The sequence below is a fragment of the Diaporthe citri genome, assembly GCF_014595645.1.
Source record: "Diaporthe citri strain NFHF-8-4 chromosome Unknown scaffold_2, whole genome shotgun sequence".
NCBI classification, from domain to species: Eukaryota; Fungi; Ascomycota; class Sordariomycetes; order Diaporthales; family Diaporthaceae; genus Diaporthe; species Diaporthe citri.
Genome location: NW_025064847.1, coordinates 1,195,267 through 1,214,478, shown reverse-complemented (window position 1 = coordinate 1,214,478; position 19,212 = coordinate 1,195,267). Strand labels below are relative to the sequence as shown.

The following is a 19,212-nucleotide window of genomic DNA, read 5'->3' as shown; positions in this document are numbered from 1 at the left end:
TCCTCAACTTCATCTCCCGTAATTGCCGGCACAGCAGGATTTGTTGCTGTTGCTGGCACCATTCGGCAAAGAAAAGAGCGCCGTGTTAGAGTCATTTAGAAACATGCATTCCGGAGTTCAGGAACGACCAAAAAACAAGGGCATGTACAAGGCAAGGGAAAAAGGAGGGGAGATACCCTTCTCGGCGTGGCTGTTTTGTGTTTTTCCTCCCGCCTTTCTTCATGTATACCTCTTTTTTCCCTTGCTGTGGTTCGTCTTTTTATTTTCCCCGACACGGATGGTGTCTTGCAACAGGCCGCAGTCATGGCCTCGCATTTACAGGTTAAGGAGGCATCAGGGAGGGTAGGGATTTAGCAAGCCTGCTTTAATAACAAGTTCTTGGTAGCCAAAGAGTTCGATTGAGCACCTTTGTGCGAGTGATACGTCAAAGCCATCACTTGTGTGACATGTATTTTCTACTTCTGTGTCGTACCACGTACGAACATTCTCAAGCTGTGACAGCGGCCGGTCCGGGCTTCCCCCCTAACTTCCTCTGCTCCTCCAGCCTCTTCAGCTCCTCCTGCTTCCACCGCTCCTGGATCCGCATCCTCTCCGGCACGAGCGCCTCCCTGGGGTGCGTGATCTCCCACCCCTCCAGGCCCTCGCCCTCGCCCTTCCCCAGCATCCTGAGCGTCGCCCTCTCGACGAGGCTGTACTCGGAGCCGTCGGCCCTGTGGAACCGGAACGGCTCCTTCAGCGCGATGGGCGGGTTGGTGATGATGCGCACGTGGCGCAGGGCGTTGTTGGTGCTCGCGTGCATCATGAGCGGGTGGAGCACGTAGACGTCGCCCACGGAGCCGCACACCTCGATGAAGTCGCCGTCGGCCCCCCGCGACGCGACCTCCCCGAACCACTTCAGGTCCCCGTCGCGCCTGAAGTCGATCTTGAAGCCCGGCTCGCCCCGGGGCACCATGAGCGGCGACACGCCCTCCGGGTGGTCGCGCAGGTGGGCCGCCACCTCGCGCATCCCCCGGGGGTAGATCATGGTCCCGCCGCCCGAGGGCGGCACGTCCGTGAACAGCGGGACCACCAGGAGCCCCTGCTCGGGCGAGTCGAGGTAGTGCACGAAGAAGTCGCCGTCGACGTGCCAGCGGGGCAGCTCCCGCGGCGGGTCGGGCTGGCCCTCGCGCTCGGCGGACCCCAGGTTCACGATCAGGCTGTCGCGCCACTGCCGGAAGGCCGGGTCGATGCGGCCCTCGCCGCCGCAGAGCTCGGCGATGGCGGCCCAGGCCCGCGGCGCGAAGTCCCGCGCGTCGAAGGAGTTGTGGTGCGGCATGTTGGTCCACACCCTGTGCCATGTCGTCTTGTCGTTTGGGTCCATGCCCAGGCGGGTCCAGACGTCCTTGGTCACCTCGGCGGCTTGCTCCTTGGTGAAGGCACCGGGGATCCTGGAAGGCAACTGTCAGATATCTCCAGACGGAGGGACTTGCCAGTGGGATTTGTGGGCTTACTTGAGCCAGCCATTGTTGAGGAAGTGCTCCTTCTCCTCGGCTGTGAGAACTGGAACTACAACCATTTTGTGAGATTGATCAAATTATCTTGGAGAATTTAGTGTGATTCTTTGGATTTGGAACATATCAGTGGAAATCAAAAGGCTTGTTGGATTCAATACAAGCCATGGCGTCAGTTGGAGACGAGTCCTCAGACGCAATTTATATGCTCGTGCATAAACCAGCGGAAGCTAAAGCAGTACCACCACGATATGCAGCCGGGCTGGTCATGCTGTTTGGCATGTCTGGCAGTGGTAAGCCCAAAGACGCACGTATGCGGGGCCACTTGCGATTTAGGTGCGCCATTGATTTATCCAGGGTGACGCTATTGGACAAGGCAAGCGACCCTGCGGGAGGCTGCTTGAAGGTTGGCCGACCCGGACTCGGGACACCGGATGTGAGCTTGTCTGAGTCCGATGCGGCTCCTCCATCGCCCACGTGTGCGTGCTTCTCCTTCGCGAGCCTCGTGACGATGCCGGGAGGATTCCGGTAGGACCGGAGGCTCGAGGCAGTGAAGCCGGCCGTGATGGGTTGACAAGCCAAGCGAATTGGAAATCATCCTCATCCTCGTCATCATCGTCTGCGGCCGCCGGGTAAATGCAGTTATCGACCCAATCTGACTACCTGTGAAGCAATTATTGGCTGCGAAAGAGGCGGTCTTGACCACCGGAAATTTCAGTCAAGGTCCGGGTCCCCAGGTTTATTTCCAGATTTTGTCCTCAGGGTGTTGTTGTCAAACCAAGGCGGCTTATTACAATCGAGGTTTACTATGTAGCACACAGGTCCGTCGCCATGCCGGCATCCCTGTCAATTAGACGGCACCTGGGAGAGTACCGAGGTACTCAGGTACTGACTTAGAGACTAGGGGCCCCGGAAAATGAGCCGGTAGTGGGCTCACTCACCGGGGAAGCTTCACCGCCCACCCCCTTTCGGTGTAGAGTTGCAATCAATCCGTGGCAGTATCGCGACTTCCCTGGAGCTTCACGTTACAGCTGGAGCTCCTTTCCACTCGGAAGGCTGCATCTCACACCCTCAAGCCTCACCGTACTAAACACTGCAATTCTTCGTCTTCACCGCTGATTTCTGTGCCAGACTAATCCTTGACCAAATTGGGCCTTAAACTTTCAAGACAAGGCATCCATCTCACGAGCACCTCACCCCAGGTCGCCATCATGTCCACAATCGCCCCCGGTGAGATGAAGTCGTCGAAGCCACCCATCATCCCTCGCCCCTTCGAAGCGAACCAACCGCAGACGATCCGACTATACCCCTTGTCCAACTACACATTCGGCGTCAAGGAGACCCAGCCTGAGGAGGACCCCAGTGTGGTCGCTCGACTTAACCGCCTTCAGGAGCACTACAGCAAGCATGGCATGCGACGCACCTGCGAGGGCATTCTCGTCTGCCACGAGCACAATCACCCCCACATCCTCATGCTCCAGATCGCAAATGCCTTCTTCAAGCTTCCTGGAGATTACCTGCGCCCGGAGGACGACGAGATCGAGGGCTTCAAGACGAGGCTTGACGAGCGCCTGGCTCCCGTCGGCAGCCTGGGAGACGGCCAGACGGCGGGCGACTGGCACATCGGCGACAGCCTTGCCCAATGGTGGCGCCCCAACTTCGAGACCTTCATGTACCCTTTCGTCCCTGCCCATGTGACCCGGCCTAAGGAGTGCAAGAAGCTTTACTTCATCCAGCTCCCAGAGACCAGTAAGCACAAGTGCACCGCAGCACCCAATCCGGATTGTTTACTGACCCCCTTGCCTTGCAGAGGTCCTGAGCGTCCCCAAGAACATGAAGCTACTCGCTGTCCCCCTCTTCGAGCTCTACGACAACACCGCCCGCTACGGACCTCAGCTCTCCGCCATTCCCCACCTGCTCAGCCGCTACAACTTCGAATTCGTCGACGAGAACGGTAAGGTCGTTGCTCAGACCCCTGGTGGTAGGGCGCCGGATGGCTACGAACCAAAGACCCAAGTTTTGGCTGGTGGCGACGTCAACATGAAGGAGGAAGATGCGCCAGAGTAGACCGAGAGTAGACATGGTTGGCAGAAGCTTGGAAGCGTTCAGAATAAGGCTCATCAGAGCGGCAGACGCGAGTGACTAGCGTGAGCTACCAATGCTTCGAATGCTTGGAGCCTCACATTTACGGCTGGCTACACTTCACATGGCGGTTGGGCTATTCAAGATAGGATTGAGGTGCATCGGAGTCGCCTGCATACATTAAGTCCGAAGCATTGCCGTGGCAGGCAATTGCACATTGGCAATGGAATTAATGATACCCAACTGGGCACCTACCTGTTGAACGCGAATGCTCCATCATTCACAGGAATGAAGAGGCGAGAACCAGAGCCAAGGTGGGAATTCCATGGAAGGAATGGAATGCCCGGGAGTCGACCGAGGCAAAGCATGGTGGGCGAGTAAAAGAAGACAATCACACTGGTTTGGAAAGTCGATGCTCACTTCGGCAAGCAATTACAATTCAACGGTCAACCCCGTAATTACACGTGCAGAACGCTTGACCTCTATGCCTTCTCTCCTTGAATCGTTGCGACAACACGTCTCTGGTGCTTCATTGCTCGAAATTCGAGATACCCTGAAGAGTTGGGGTCAGCATACCCCCCTGGAAATGAATTAAAGAAGACAAAATAAAAGGGCAGCTCGTACATATACCTTGCCAGGTACCCGTGGCCAGTTTCCCATCTCGGATCGGTATCGTAACTGACGCGCCGACTAGTGCCGACTTGATGTGAGCTGGCATATCATCCGCGCCCTCTAGTGTTGTCCATTCGTGTTAGCGATGTACATGACATGCCTACGCTTTTTGTGGCAATGTGATCAGTCCTACCAGCGGAATGGCGGTATAGCTCCTCTCCCTTTGGGCCAGCCTCAGGTGCTATCCGGTCCAGAGCATCACTCATGTCGGCGCGGACATCGTCGTCCCAGTTCTCGTTCAGGCTGAGCGCACTCGTGTGCTGGATGAACAGGTTCAGCAGGCCGACCTTGTACTGCTTCAGCTCGGGCAGCGAGCTGACGACGTGGTCCGTGACAAGGTACGAGCCGCGCGACTTGCTGGGGAGGGTGAACTGTTTCTGGTACCACGAGCCCATCTTGATGTCTGCTGCCGGGTCGCCGCTGTTATATGTTGGCGTAGAAGATGAAGAGAAGATCAGGCTGAGTGGGAAGGTCCAGATATAGTGGAAGATCCCTGGGAAGAATGCAATTAGGATGAGCGCGAAGAAGAGGATTGTGGTGGTGTGTGAGGCTTGAGGCGAATTTGGGACCATGATGGACGGAGGTGAGGGAGCGATTTGATAACAGGTGAACGTCATTCGCGGGGCATTTCTGGCGGGTCGGAGAGCTCCCTGCAAGGGTCCAGGCGGCAGGCGGCAGTACCTGTTGTAGGGTGCATAGCAATTGAGGATTATTTACATGCGAGGGTAGACTGGAAAGATCGACTGACAGTACCCTAGTGCCTGCCGGCGCATTTAATCTTGATCGTTACACTTTCGATTCCAACCTCACATCTCTTGTTTTACTGTTCTACCAACCAAAACTTCCGACGGCCTTACTTCCCCGACGTCGACACCTATCCCGTCTTTCATCGCGGGACGAACTACGCCCAGCCACCACGGCTTGCGAGGCAAGAATGAGCGACAGCGAGGATTACGAGGTCGAAGGGCCAGAGCTAGCGGCTGATGACCCGATGCGAGCGTTCCTCCCCACTTCATTTGGGAAGAAGTCCAAGGATGCAGACATAGCCGCGCAGATAGACCGCAGCAGGAGGACCACGGAGAAGCCAAAAGACCAACCACAGGTGAACGATGAAGGATCCAAAGGACGCTCGAAATCTGATTCTGATGGCGACAGCGACGACGATGACTCGGATAACTCGTCCAGCGACGAAGACGAAGATGAATTCCCCGTCTCCCACGAGCTCGTCCTCAAGACCCACGAACGGACCGTGACGAGCGTTTCCGTCGATCCTTCGGGCTCGAGGTTAGCGACTGGCTCTCTGGACGGCACCGTCAAGCTCCACGACTTTGCCTCGATGACGCCGACCACCCTGCGCGCTTTCCGAAGCATTGACCCATGGGAGACTAAGAGCTCTACCACGGCAGCGGAATCATACCCGCTGAACCTCGTCAAGTTCAACCCGCTCGCGGGAGGTGCATTATTGTGTATCTCGGCGCATCCACAGGCCAAGATCTTGTCGAGGGACGGAGACATCCTGACGGAATTTGTGAAGGGGGACATGTACCTGAGGGACATGCACAATACAAAAGGTCACGTCTCTGAGGTCACAACGGGCACATGGCACCCGACCGACAAGAACCTGTGCGTCACAGCTGGCACGGACAGCACATTGCGAATATGGGACATCAACAACAAACGCAGCCAGAAGGAAGTTATTGTCTTCAAATCCAAAGCGGCCGGCTCTGCGGGGCGGACGAGGATGACTGCAGTGGCATGGGGTGCGTCCGCCCAGGGCGGCAGCAATGTTCTGGTTGCAGCTGCACTGGATGGGTCGCTGGTGATGTACAGCGGCAACGGCCCATTCACGAGACCGACCGCGGAGGTTCGAGACGCCCACAAGCCAGACACCTGGACCGGTGGCGTAGACATCAGTTCAGATGGGCGGATGGTCGTGACAAGAGGCGGCGATGGCCTGATCAAGCTCTGGGATACTCGCAAGTTCAAACAGCCCCTCGTCTCGGTCGAGCATCCGTCTACGTCGGACAGGTTCACGATGACCAATATCAAATACTCGCCAAACTCGACGGCGATCATTACTGGATCAGCATCTGGCCATCTTCACATCCTCAATCCTGGCAACCTCAAAGCAGAACATGTCACACCAATCACACCGGGCGTGCCGTTGATCGTGACTGAATGGCACCCGAAGCTCAACCAGATCGTTACGGGCTCCGCAAACGCAGAAACGCATGTCCTCTACAACCCGTCGATGTCTCAGCGCGGCGCGGTAGATGTAATGAGCAAGGCGCCAAAGAAGCGGCACGTCGACGACAACCCGGCATTCACAATGGACCAGACGCTTGGCCTGTCTGGCGACAGCATCATCGCGCCGGGGGCCCTGTCAGCGCAGCAGCGCAAGGCTGGCGTCACGGGCACGGGCAAGTCTCTTGATCCGCGCAGGCCGCAGGTGCAGCAGATCACGCCGTTCATGCGCAGCCAGCCGGACGAGAAGCACATCGAGGAGAACATCCCGCTCAGCAAGATGCTGCACGAGGATCCCAGGGAGGCGCTTCTCAAGTATGCGGATGTTGCCAAGAAAGACCCGTTGTTCACGAATGCGTGGAAGGAAACACAGCCGGTTACGCAGTATGCAGATATCAGTGACGAGGAGGAAGAGGGACCCGATAAGAAGAAGGTCAAGCGATAAGGGAGGAATAGATGCATATCTATCTACAGCAGTAATTGGAGCATCCCCTGTCTCGTCTTGTTGCCATAATTTTAAGCTACGTGCTAATCACGGCCGAGTGACGGGCTACTTACTGGCCTGGCCTGCCTGCTTGGACGCGATTGCAAGGGTGAGTGATGGCGTAAGCAATGCAGGGGCTACACTTGAAGTTCCTAGGTACCTCGTGCAAGTCGCCGAAGAGAGGTCCCGTCATGGTTAGCCCCTCCGCGCCTCGCTGCAATTGGCTGCATTGGCCCCTAGCGTATGGCCCGTGCAGCGGTGGGTAATCTGTTGCTGCCTCAGGCCTCCAGAAATCTGCACCTGCCTACGAACCTTGCCAGCAGCCAGCGCCCGCGACGTGCCTTGTGGTCAAACCCATTCTCAATCACCAAGCACTCCCACCCACTCCATCCAAAGGCGAAGCGCGACGCATCGCAAAACCGCCCGCAGCCATCGACAACCATCAAAAACTACCAAGCAAACTTGTTTGCACGCGATTTTGCCGCGCCTTTCGTGCAGCCTGTCGCCAAATCACCCCCGATCTGGCCAGCTTCTGCGTTTTTTCCATTTCGCCCGCCAGCCTTTTTCCCTTCCCTTGCTGCTGCGCATCCCACCCCACCGCAACCGCATCCGCAACCGCATCCGCATCCGCGCGCACCAAGCATTTAGTTCTCCCACTCGTCGGTCGCATCGCATCGCAAAGCAAACCTGCACCCAAAGGCCGACCGGCAACAACCCCTCGACCTCGCGCTATACGGCTTTTTTGTCAACGCGACACGGCCCTTTTGTGCATCCCAGCCTCGACTGCACTGCGCCGTCCTGGCCCATCCAGCTCGACACTGCACAACCCGGACACGCCCTTCGGCCTCGGTCTCGACGCGCCCCTGCTACCTCTGATTCCATCCGCTATACTTCTTGGTCTTTCATTCACCACGCCGTGCTTTTGTCAATCTTTTGTCATACCTAGCGCGTTGCTTGACAGATATGCACTCAACGTAATACTTGGTCCTCGTGGCAAAACATCTTTCTCAATCCTTTGAGACCGACCCTCGTTGACCCGGAATCATGGCTTCCGTACAGCCTGCGGCGGCCCCGGGGCACTTCCCGGGTGCCAGCCTTCCGGCTAACTTGACGCAGCAACAGATTAAGGACATGTACGATGTATGTTTGCCTATGACATGGACCCCCTTGGCGCAGTGTTAGAGGACTTTCTTTGTTGACAGACAATGTACAGCGATTTAAACAATTGAAGGCGAACAACACTCCTCCCAACGATCCGGAGCTCATCAAGACCCAGCAATTTCTCATGGCTTTGCAGCAGCAATCGCAGCTAAGGAAGCAGCAAGCACAGCTGCAGCAGCAGATGCAACAGAAACAACAGCTGCAACAGCAACAACAACAACAGCAGCAGCAAGCCGCGGCTACCAATGGAGGTGTAGCGGGCGGCCCTGCCGGGCAGAACAATGGGCAGCCAGGTGTGCAGACATCCCAGGCCCCTGGGTCGAACCTCGGCGCTTCCGCTCTGCCATCCGCCTCCGGTGATGGCCAAGCAGCGGTTGCCGCATCTCCCGTTGGCCCTCCGCCTGGACAGTTCACTCCTGCTCATCTGAATCTGTTAAGGCAACAGATTCAGGCATTTAAGATGTTGTCTAAGAACTTCGGCGTGCCCGTCAACCTGCAGCAGTCAATCTTTCAGTCTCGCCAGAAGCGGCCGGCATCTGTTGTTCAGCAGTCTTCTGCCACACCCACATCTCAGGGCCCCAGGTCACAAACCCCAAGCAAAGCTGGGCCCAACGGTGTCGAGGCTGCTCAACCCGCAGAGGCTACTCCTGCGGCTCCAAAAGAGCCCAAGTTCAAGAGGCTGCAGCTCCCTGAGAAGATGTTGCAGCAGACTGTCGGCCTCTTCGAACACGCACGGCACGACAGCCGGCTTTTCATCCCTGGCCTGTTCCCCCACGGCATTGACTTTGATCAGTTGAGGGCAGACCGTGAGAAGATTGTGTTCAACAGGATGAGCACTCGATATAACGAGTTGAAGAGCCAACCCGGTAACCTGGCACACTGGGATACTTCTCAAGACACACTCGCCGTTGATGATACTCTGAGACGGAAGGCCATCATCGAGATGAAGTCGATCGCGCTGTACTCAAAACAGAGAGCGTTGCGCGACAGGATTGGTCGACAGATGATGTGCTATGACAACCTCGCCATGACGACAAACCGCAGTATGTACCGACGCTTGAAGAAGCAGAACGTGCGGGAGGCGCGCATTACGGAGAAGCTTGAGAAACAGCAGCGGGACGCCAGGGAGAACCGCGAGAAGAAGAAGCACATTGACTACCTTCATGCTGTTTTCAACCACCGAAATGAGATCCAGGTAACGGCCCAGGGCCAGCAGAATAGGATGGGCAAGATGGGCAAGTTGATGTACAACCATCACTTCAACATTGAGAAGGAAGAGCAGAAGCGCATCGAGCGAAATGCTAAGCAACGTCTGCAAGCGCTCAAGGCCAACGATGAGGAGGCTTACCTCAAGCTTCTCGACCAGGCCAAGGACACGCGTATTACCCATCTTTTGCGCCAGACCGACGGCTTCTTGCATCAACTCGCCTCTTCGGTTAAGGCCCAGCAGCGAGCTGCTGCAGAACGCTACGGTGGCGACGTCGTCCAGGAGGAAGAGAGCGAAGAGGAGGAGGAGGAGGAAGACGAGGAGAGCGGTGGCCGCAAGATCGACTACTACGCTGTTGCCCATCGCATCAAGGAGGAGGTGACGGAGCAGGCAGACATCCTCGTTGGCGGCAAGCTGAAGGAGTACCAGATCAAGGGTCTCCAGTGGATGATCTCGCTTTACAACAACAACCTCAACGGCATTCTCGCCGACGAAATGGGGTTGGGAAAGACCATCCAGACGATCAGTCTGATCACGTACCTCATCGAGAGGAAGCAGCAGATGGGCCCTTACCTTGTCATCGTCCCCCTCAGCACGTTGACCAATTGGAATCTCGAATTCGACAAGTGGGCCCCTTCGGTCTCCAAGGTTGTGTACAAGGGCCCGCCGAACACTCGCAAGGTGCAGCAGGACAAGATCCGGCAGGGCAGGTTCCAGGTCCTGCTTACCACGTACGAGTACATCATCAAGGACCGCAACATTCTTAGCAAGATCAAGTGGTTCCACATGATCATCGACGAAGGACATCGCATGAAGAACTCCAACTCTAAGCTGAGCGCCACCATCCAGCAGTACTACTCGACCAGATTCCGTCTCATCCTGACGGGTACCCCTCTGCAGAACAACCTGTCTGAGCTGTGGGCAATGCTGAACTTCACTCTACCCAACATCTTCAAGTCTGCCAAGACTTTTGACGAGTGGTTCAACACTCCCTTCGCCAACACCGGAGGTCAAGATAAGATGGAGTTGACAGAAGAAGAGCAAATTCTCGTTATTCGTCGTTTGCACAAGGTCCTGCGTCCGTTCTTGCTTCGTCGTCTGAAGAAGGACGTCGAGAAGGACCTGCCCGACAAGACCGAGAAGGTCATCAAGTGCAGATTCTCAGCATTGCAATCCCGTCTCTACAAGCAAATGGTCACGCACAATAAGATTGCTGTCAGCGACGGTAAGGGCGGCAAGAGCACTGCGAAGGGTCTGAGCAACATGATCATGCAGCTCCGAAAGCTTTGCAATCATCCTTTTGTCTTTGGCGAGGTCGAGAACCAGATGAACCCTGCCAACGTCAGCAACGATCTGTTGTGGAGATCTGCTGGCAAGTTTGAACTATTGGACCGCATCTTGCCAAAGTATCAGGCTACAGGACATCGTGTACTCATGTTCTTCCAGATGACGGCAATCATGGACATCATGGAGGATTTCCTTCGCTGGCGTGGCATCACCTACCTTCGCCTGGACGGAACGACCAAGTCAGACGAACGTTCCGAGCTGCTCCACGAGTTCAACCGGCCGGACTCCCCTTATTTTATGTTCTTGCTCTCGACGCGTGCTGGTGGTCTGGGTCTGAACCTTCAGACGGCAGATACCGTCATCATCTACGATTCTGACTGGAATCCTCATCAGGATTTGCAGGCCCAAGATCGTGCTCATCGTATCGGGCAGAAGAACGAGGTCCGCATTCTTCGTCTCATCAGCTCTAGTTCAGTGGAGGAGAAGATTCTTGAGCGGGCCAGGTTCAAGCTCGACATGGACGGCAAAGTCATCCAGGCCGGTCGATTCGACAACAAGTCCTCTGAGACTGACCGTGACGCCATGCTCCGGACACTGCTTGAATCTGCAGATTTGGCAGAAAATGGCGAGCAAGAGGAGATGGACGACGAAGAACTGAACATGATCCTCGCACGGAGTGACGATGAACTCGCGAGTTTCCAACAGATTGATGAAGTCAGGTCGAAAGACGCGCTCTACGGCACTGCGCCGGGCTGCAAGGGAGTACCTCGTCTGATGACAGAAGCTGAGCTCCCAGACATCTATCTCAACGACGAAAACCCAGATGCTCCCGAGGAGACCGAGATTTCACTCGGCCGCGGTGCTCGTGAGAGGACCAAGGTCCGGTATGACGATGGCTTGACTGAAGAGCAGTGGCTCCTGGCCGTCGATGACGACGACGACAGCCCAGAGGCTGCCGCGGCCAGAAAACAGGCCCGTAAAGAGCGGCGAGAGGCTAACCGCCTCAAGCGGATGTCAGGTGTCAATGGCTCCGAGGGATCTCCGGCAGCTAGTCGCGCCAGTTCCGAGGAGCCAGAACCAGAAGTGGAGACGCCTGTGAAGAAGCGAGGCCGCAAGCCCGGCATCAAGATTGAGAAACGAAAGGCTGAAGACGGCGAGGACGAGCCCCCACCAGCCAAGAAGCGACGCGGCCCTCAAGGGCGGCCAAAGTCACTGGGTGCCGCCAACGGCGCGGACCTCAAAGTCAACCCTCAGCAACGGCAAGTGCTGCAACGGAGCCTGCGCCATCTCTACGACAGCTTAATGAAGCTTGAGGTCGATGATCCGGACCCAGAGCCTGATGAGGACGATAAGGACGATGAGGACGACGGGCCGCCCAAGCGCTTGATCATTGGTCCCTTCATCAAGCTGCCCCCAAAGAGGGACTGGGCAGACTACTACGTGATCATTCAGAACCCAATCGCCATGACGCAGATCGAGAAGAAGATCAAGAAGGAGGAGTACAAGAGCCTGGGCGACTTCCGCAAGGACGTCGAGCTCATGTGCAGCAACTGCAGGCTGTTCAATGACGACGGCAGCCTGATCCACACGGACGCCACAACGATTGAGGTAAGCATTGCTCGCCAGCATGGGATAACTGGCTTCTTTGCGGCCGCGTGACTGACATGACCACAGACATACTTCTTGGAAGAGTATCAGAAGCAGCTGCAAGAGCACCCTGAGCTGAACGAGCTCGAGGACTCGTCGTCACAGAAGGACACGTCAGCTGCGCCGACCACGAACAGCACGCCGCAGCCGAGGATCAAGCTGACCAACAACTCGGCAAGCAACACCAACGGGGCCAGCAGCGCTGCGCGGAGTGAGGACGGCGATGAGTAATGGCGTTGACTCGGGCGGCGGGACTGCAACATGGCCGGCCATCAAAGACGCGTTCAAGTCTGGGGATTCGGAGTTTTGCCTGGCGGGGAAATGGTGGATTGTCTTGTGTGGGGCACTGACTGCATTTCGATTGACGAGGCGTACGGACGAGTATGAAAGGGAAATACCAAGAAGGAGGGAAGCCGACTGTAAATAGATTATCTGCGCCATGGCAGCCTGACGAGCCTGCTACGGCGGTCAGGACTGGTGGTGGGTGAACCCAAGGTACAATCCTATGCATTCACCTATTCATCCACCCACCGGGTCCTGTTCACCACGGGGCCGGTTCTGCGTAGATTGCATTGTAATCCTACTATACATGATATAGACTCGCAAGACACCAGGAGACGGTGATCGGCATAGATGTTTGATTTCGGTGTTGTATTGTATACGCAACAAATCAGTAAATCAACCCCTGAATGTGCCCATCGCAACCCACAGGTGGGTCGGTGGGCGGGTGGGCTCTGCTTGGCTTGTGCACGCCCTTTTTCTCAGCCTCATTGGTGAAACTAATGGAGGGGCCGCCTGTTTATGCAAAGCAAGCTGGGAGTGCTTGGGGGGTGTGCCACGCAGGTCTGTTACAGTCAGACAGTCACCAGTAGGTAGGTAGGGCAGGTACATGGCCTGGTGACAAGAGGGGACTGGAGACAAGATAAACCCACTCAGCTGGCTATTAGTCTTGCCGCCGACGTTGTGCATGTACCTACCCTGGACCTGGCCACCGTTTCCATACCTACGTACCCAAAAGGCGACGACCCCTTTTGCTCTACCTCGACTACTTACTTACTAGACTACCTACCTTACCTACCCGACCTGAACCACACCTTCATACAGCTGCACAGCTTTCCCTTCCCTCGAGATTCACTTTGTCTTATCTTCATACCTAACCTACCTACCTACCTACCCAGCAACCCCCCGACGCCGAGTACTGTCGAATCCATCCACCACCCCCACATCCACCAGCACCAATGTCTGGCCGATTCGTGCGCGCGTCGAAGTATCGTGAGTGTCTTACAGCCAGCCCCTCTACCCCCTTCGTTGTTCCCCCACCCCTGGTCGCGTGCACATGCGAGCAAGGGCGGGACAAGCTCCATCGACCCGCGTCGCGGCGCCCGGCGCCTCTTGTCCCGTGTGGATTTGTTTGGTGATGGCCTCGTTGCTGACGTTGCTTGCGCTTCGCTGTTTGAACAGGACACGTCTTCGGCAAGCCGACCCGGAAGGAATTCTGCTACGACAACCTCCACATCAGTAGGAATGCCTGGGATACGAACCTAGTGAAGTGAGTAGCCTTCCACATTCCCGCAGCATACGAAGCGCGCATCTAATAGAATTCAGGGTATTTTTGTGGTTTCCTTGAGTTCCCCCATTCAGTTCCTCCAGTCCAGAGAAGTCCAAAATCCCTCGGAAGCCCCTCGAAAGCAGTCCAGTCCCGACACTCCTCCACACCGATTCCGCGCGCGACGCGCCCAGAACCGATCAACATGGACGTCAATACCTTGGTGCGCACGCGCGCAGGAGATAAGAAGATCGCGGACGTCCAACACTTGCTGATCGTGACGACAATCTAGGTCAACCCCGAATACCTCTCGGTCAATTGGGAATCTGGTGGCGGTGGCGCATTCGCGGTCATCCCGTTGAATGAGAGGGGAAAGATACCCGACGTCATACCTCTCTTCCGTGGACATACAGCTGTTGTGTTGGATACCGACTGGCATCCTTTCAACGACCGTATTATTGCGTCTGGCTCCGACGATGGCAAGATCTTCATATGGGAGGTCCCCAGGGACTTCAGCCTCTTCACCGACGCCGAAGAGCCCGCAGACGTGACCCCAGTAAGCAAGCTAGCTGGACATTCCAGGTATGTCGCACTCTGGCTGTGGCCACATTGTGGGAGGGCACCGCGTCGGATGTCTCTAATAATCGCACAGGAAGGTCGGCCAGGTCAATTTCAACCCCGCTGCCGAGAACATCCTCGCCTCGGCATCTGGTGACTTCACCATCAAGCTGTGGGACATCAGCACCGGCCAGTCTCCGCTGGCGCTTAAGCACAACGATATCGTCCAATCCCTGTCATGGAACGCGTCCGGAAACCTGTTGGTCACGACCTCAAGAGACAAGAAGCTGCGCGTTTGGGATGTGCGCCAGGAGAAGCCGGCGCATGTCGGACCCGGCCACGAGGGCGCCAAGAACAGCCGTGCAGTTTGGATGGGCGAGCACAACCGTATCGCGACGACGGGTTTCTCCCGCATGAGCGACCGCCAACTTGCGCTGTGGGAGCCGGGTAGTGACAAGCCCATCGGTGGCTTCAACAACCTGGACTCCATCTCTGGTGTCTGCATGCCTTTCTGGGATGACAGCACCAACTGTCTGTACCTTGCCGGCAAGGGGTAAGTCTGGGAGCTTCCACCCAGGACTCGATGACGCTGACTAACGCTGCTCCCAAAGCGACGGTAACATTCGATACTTCGAGTACGAGAACGACAAGTTCGAGTTCCTCTCCGAGTACAAGTCAGGAGACCCGCAACGAGGCATTGGCTTCATGCCTAAGCGCGGCGTTAACGTATGTCGAGGCGACCCCGAATATACTTGAATCGAAAGTGCTAACCACTCTGCAGCTTCACGAGAACGAGGTCATGCGGGCTTACAAGACCGTCAACGACCTCTACATCGAGCCTATTTCCTTCACCGTCCCCCGTCGCGCCGAGACCTTCCAAAGCGACATCTTCCCGCCATGCACAGGATCCAAGCCAGCCATGTCCGCCTCGGAGTGGCTTTCTGGCAAGACTGCGCTCCCACCAAAGATCGACCTGGAGAGCAAGTACGAGGGCAACGCTCCCGTAGAGGTCGCCGCCGACTACAAGCCACCTGCAGCTGCGCCGGCACCAACCCCTGCCCCGGCTGCCAAGCCTGCACCGAAGCCTGAGCCCGAGCCGGTCCGCGCGGCGCCGCCATCTGTGGCTCAGCAGAAGGGCTCCATGGCTGCAGCGGCGTCCAAGTTCCAGGATGACGAGGAGGACAAGGAGGACGAGGCCGAGACGTCCAGCTTCGAGGAGGTGCAGAAGCCAGTGTCAAGAGCTGCGCTGCCGGTCCGCTCAGAACCCAAGGCGCAAGCCCCAGCGCAGGCCAAACCACCCTCGCCCATCAAGTCCAGCGCACCGTTCGCCTCTTCGGCACGTAGCCCGCAGCCGTCGCCGGCGCTCTCGCAGTCCGGGTCCGGGTCGGGCCACGTGGAGGCGTCCCTGGAGCAGATCAAGCAGCTCATCGAGGCGCAGACCAGGGTCATCACGGCGCAGGGCGAGAAGATCACTGCACAGGGCGAGGCCATGGCGCACCTCACGGGCGAGGTGGAGACGCTCAAGAAGAGGGTCGTGTCCGCCGGGTCGCAGGACCAGAGCGAGAGGATCCGGCAGCTCGAGCTGGAGCTGGAGGAGGCGCGGTCGTGAGCGAGACGGTGTGGGAGTGGGTGTCCTTTGAGATGGATAGAAAGAGGTGTGAGTGAGTGAGCGCGTAATCGGAACGTGGAACGATGTTAGTACTACTGCCGCTGCTGAGATGGAGACGCTCGGTCGAGACGAGAAAAGAAGAAATTCGAAAATGTTCATGCCTCAGTGATGGTCCCTTGTTGATATGTGACGTTAAATGCGCTGCGCAGTATTTATTTCATGGTCCAGATGGAGGAGGATAGTACACACGGTCAGGCACTTGCGAACGTTTGAAGAGCTTGGGAGCGTAGGTGGCATTCGCTGCGATCAAGGAGTGTGTATCTATGACTGCTGCTGCTGCTGCTGCTGCTGCTGGCCTGGAAATTGGACACCATGTTGGTCAGTGAAAGGTCCTCACCGTCAATATTTCCGTCGTCAAACTTTAGAGATTACCCTATGGGTGTCAGTGGTGATCCCGTAGGAGGTCATCCCACACGAGGCTGTGCAACGGGCGCTCATCCCATAGAAGATTGACACATAGGAGGTTATCCTACACGAAGTTGTCCTACAGGAGGTTATCCTATACCAGGCCATCTAACGAGCGCAATTATGTAGAAGAACATCCTATAAAATGAGGCCATGGCTAAAAGTAACAGCTATACCGTGTCACCGCAGTACCTCGAGCCAAATGGCTGTGGCAGCTGCGCATTAAGCAGAAGCTACGAACTTGTCATATCACTGTCATGCTTACACCAGAGCTTATATGCTCACATGTGCAGCAGTCACTGTTGTTACCATATCATCTAGCCAAATATGAGCGCAGCGATGGGACAGAGGTCTATGAATACCACAATTTGAACCCACAACCAGACTCCCCAGAAAATGTACAACCGCAGGGCTGCTGAGAGACTGTGGGGCAAGCCACCTGTGAGAACGTCCCTTTGAAAGAAAAAAGACCATACCACATCATCACTGCAGCAAGCCCTCCGCCTTAAAAGCACGGTCGAGGATCTCCCTGATGACGAACTCCTTCCGCAGGTTATAGTCCTGGACAGTTTCTCCGGCCTCGCGAGCCGCGGCGGCAGCCTCACGCTTGACCGCGGCGTACCTGTCGCGGTCTTCGGGGTGCTGCTCGTCCCACCGCGGCAGTGGGCACAAATGGTCAGCCAGGGTTCCTAAGAGTCAAACCCCAGCCTCGCCGTTCCCCAGTACAGTCATCACGAAGACATGCTCATCCTGATCCGCAGACCCGTCTGCTCACCGGGCGGGGGAGAACACGGGGAGCAATTCGCCTCGCTCGAACTCACTCACCTCGACAAGCCAGTCCCTAAACATCCGGTGCCTCACCACCTCAGGACACCCCGGCCCAAAGACATGCACATTGGCAACGGGGTCAGCGCAGACAAAGAACCGGTGCTGGAGCCAGGCGGGCTCGCGCAGTATGAACTGCAACCCAGCGCCCCTGTCCCCCCCCTCGGGCCCCATGCCCGTCCCCAGTCCCGTCCCGGGAGCCTTCTGCTCCTCCCACCCCTCGCCCACCAGCGCCCCGACGTACGCCGCCTCGTCCGCCGGGTCGGCCACCACGACGTCGACGTCGATGACCGGCTTCGCGGGGAGCCCGGGAACTGAAGTGCTGCCCACGTGGCCGACGTGCAGGGCACGGCCGCCCAGCGCTCGCCGGATCCGGGACTCGAGCTCCGCAAAGGCGGACGCCCAGCCCGGGTCTGGCTCTTGGACCGTGGGCGGCTGCTGGGGCACCGCGCGGTGGGAGACGCGCTGGGCTGTCGTGGGGTCGAAGTCCACGTGCTGGATTATTGCGGCCGTGTCTGGGGGGTTGGAGGTGGCCGCCATTTTTTTCTTCTTTCTTTTTTTTTTTTTTTTGGTGAGAATGTGAGTGCGAGTTTTATGTCTATATCTCCGTGGATGGGTGAGTGAACGAGTGTGTGAGGGCTGTGTCTGGTAGGCCTTGGAGGCTTCGGGGAATATATCAGTGGTCGATGTTTGAATGTACGAAGTGGTGTGCAGGATCGACTTGACACCTAGAGCTGATCCGCGATGCTCGGCGAGGAGTCATCTCACCGCTGCGGCCGGCCGGCCAATAGCTCAAGGAGTAGGCTGCAGCATAGGCGATCGGTCAGTCGCACACACATTCCCTCGTCCGAGTTGCATGGCAGCTCGTCCAACTACCCCCTTTTCATGTCTCTCCAGAACAGAGTGGCTGCCGTTACACAGGAGGGGGTTTGCTTTTTCACCTGGATTTATTAGCCTCTTGAATCCCGCCCCTAGCAAAAGCTTGTTTATGTCTTGCGTCCGATCAACTTACACAGTAGCCACCACCGATGGACTAACGACACCTTCCGGACCGGCCAGGATAAATCACAAAAGTGACATGTCACCAGAGTAGTAGATCTTGTCCTTATTCTGGCCAATATTTTCCTTCTTCCTTCCGTCTACGAAATGTTTCTCACACCTTTCCCACGGGTCATCCTACTCAGTCCGCCCTTTCCCCCCAATGGAGGAAGCCTGCATGATGATCCATCGATTCCAGCATGCTGACACGAACCACATTCTCAATACGCCAGAGTTGGGCAGGAGTTTGAGAGTTAGATAAGTAGCACACCAACTTAAACAGGATACGGCATTTCACTTCAGCCAGGCCATGCGTAGTTTCATACAAGAGAGGAAGTGTGACAGCACTCACACTCCCTCCCTCGTACCAGCAAAGGTATTGTTTAACTTCCTCTCAATTACTCACTACCTCCGCACCTCCACAGAGAGAGAGTGCCACCTATCCCTCGCCTGACCGACCGCATCCTCTCCCGCGGCGGCCCCGACCGCTCCCGCCATTTTCCATCCAGGGGGGAATATTAATGCACGTATATACAGGTTGTTTTGGTTTTGTTGTTTTGGGGTTTGGTTTTGGTCCCCGGGTGGAAAAGGAAAGGAAACATGTGAAAAGACCCGAATGGCTGGCGCCGCCCGCCGTTCCCCCCGAACCCCGCCAGGGCGATGCCTCGTGATGGTGATGCTAGATTATGTCCCCTCTGCTTCTTCCAACCGCTTCCTCATCCTCTCGCCACTTCCTTCCTCCAGGGCCGAGAGACCCTCCAAGTCAAGCACACCTCAGCATCGCGTGCGGGATAAAACACAGTGAAGAAAATTGGATAAATCGGTAGAGCGTCGGGAGGAAAGAGTATTCCTCGCGAGGCAGGCTGGGTATGCTTGTGTTGTGGTATCAAATCCGTT

General features: G+C 56.6%; 7 protein-coding genes across 7 annotated transcripts; 4 read left to right on the top strand and 3 right to left on the bottom strand.

The window, feature by feature from the left end:
• Positions 1 to 487: 487 nt before the first annotated feature.
• INS49_005967 (uncharacterized protein) lies at positions 488 to 1,555 on the bottom strand (the record flags this gene model as incomplete). The annotated part of the gene is made up of 2 exons (XM_043166742.1): positions 488 to 1,427; positions 1,491 to 1,555. The coding sequence occupies 2 exons, from the start codon at positions 1,553 to 1,555 to the stop codon at positions 488 to 490; spliced, it is 1,005 nt and encodes a 334-aa protein (XP_043027886.1).
• Positions 1,556 to 2,701: 1,146 nt separating this feature from the next.
• On the top strand, positions 2,702 to 3,557 carry INS49_005966 (uncharacterized protein; the record flags this gene model as incomplete). The annotated part of the gene is made up of 2 exons (XM_043166741.1): positions 2,702 to 3,239; positions 3,301 to 3,557. The coding sequence occupies 2 exons, from the start codon at positions 2,702 to 2,704 to the stop codon at positions 3,555 to 3,557; spliced, it is 795 nt and encodes a 264-aa protein (XP_043027885.1).
• A 497-nt stretch (positions 3,558 to 4,054) lies between these two features.
• Positions 4,055 to 4,816, bottom strand: INS49_005965 (uncharacterized protein; the record flags this gene model as incomplete). The annotated part of the gene is made up of 3 exons (XM_043166740.1): positions 4,055 to 4,125; positions 4,203 to 4,304; positions 4,378 to 4,816. The coding sequence occupies 3 exons, from the start codon at positions 4,814 to 4,816 to the stop codon at positions 4,055 to 4,057; spliced, it is 612 nt and encodes a 203-aa protein (XP_043027884.1).
• Positions 4,817 to 5,178: 362 nt separating this feature from the next.
• On the top strand, positions 5,179 to 6,933 carry INS49_005964 (uncharacterized protein; the record flags this gene model as incomplete). Its single annotated transcript, XM_043166739.1, has 1 exon — positions 5,179 to 6,933. The coding sequence occupies one exon, from the start codon at positions 5,179 to 5,181 to the stop codon at positions 6,931 to 6,933; it is 1,755 nt and encodes a 584-aa protein (XP_043027883.1).
• Positions 6,934 to 8,016: 1,083 nt separating this feature from the next.
• Positions 8,017 to 12,505, top strand: INS49_005963 (uncharacterized protein; the record flags this gene model as incomplete). The annotated part of the gene is made up of 3 exons (XM_043166738.1): positions 8,017 to 8,112; positions 8,186 to 12,235; positions 12,302 to 12,505. The coding sequence occupies 3 exons, from the start codon at positions 8,017 to 8,019 to the stop codon at positions 12,503 to 12,505; spliced, it is 4,350 nt and encodes a 1,449-aa protein (XP_043027882.1).
• Positions 12,506 to 13,512: 1,007 nt separating this feature from the next.
• Positions 13,513 to 15,987, top strand: INS49_005962 (uncharacterized protein; the record flags this gene model as incomplete). Its single annotated transcript, XM_043166737.1, has 6 exons — positions 13,513 to 13,546; positions 13,736 to 13,818; positions 14,113 to 14,402; positions 14,473 to 14,931; positions 14,990 to 15,104; positions 15,160 to 15,987. 6 exons carry the CDS (start codon positions 13,513 to 13,515, stop codon positions 15,985 to 15,987), a joined length of 1,809 nt encoding a protein of 602 aa, XP_043027881.1.
• Positions 15,988 to 16,935: 948 nt separating this feature from the next.
• On the bottom strand, positions 16,936 to 17,817 carry INS49_005961 (uncharacterized protein; the record flags this gene model as incomplete). Its single annotated transcript, XM_043166736.1, has 2 exons — positions 16,936 to 17,141; positions 17,274 to 17,817. 2 exons carry the CDS (start codon positions 17,815 to 17,817, stop codon positions 16,936 to 16,938), a joined length of 750 nt encoding a protein of 249 aa, XP_043027880.1.
• Positions 17,818 to 19,212: the final 1,395 nt, after the last annotated feature.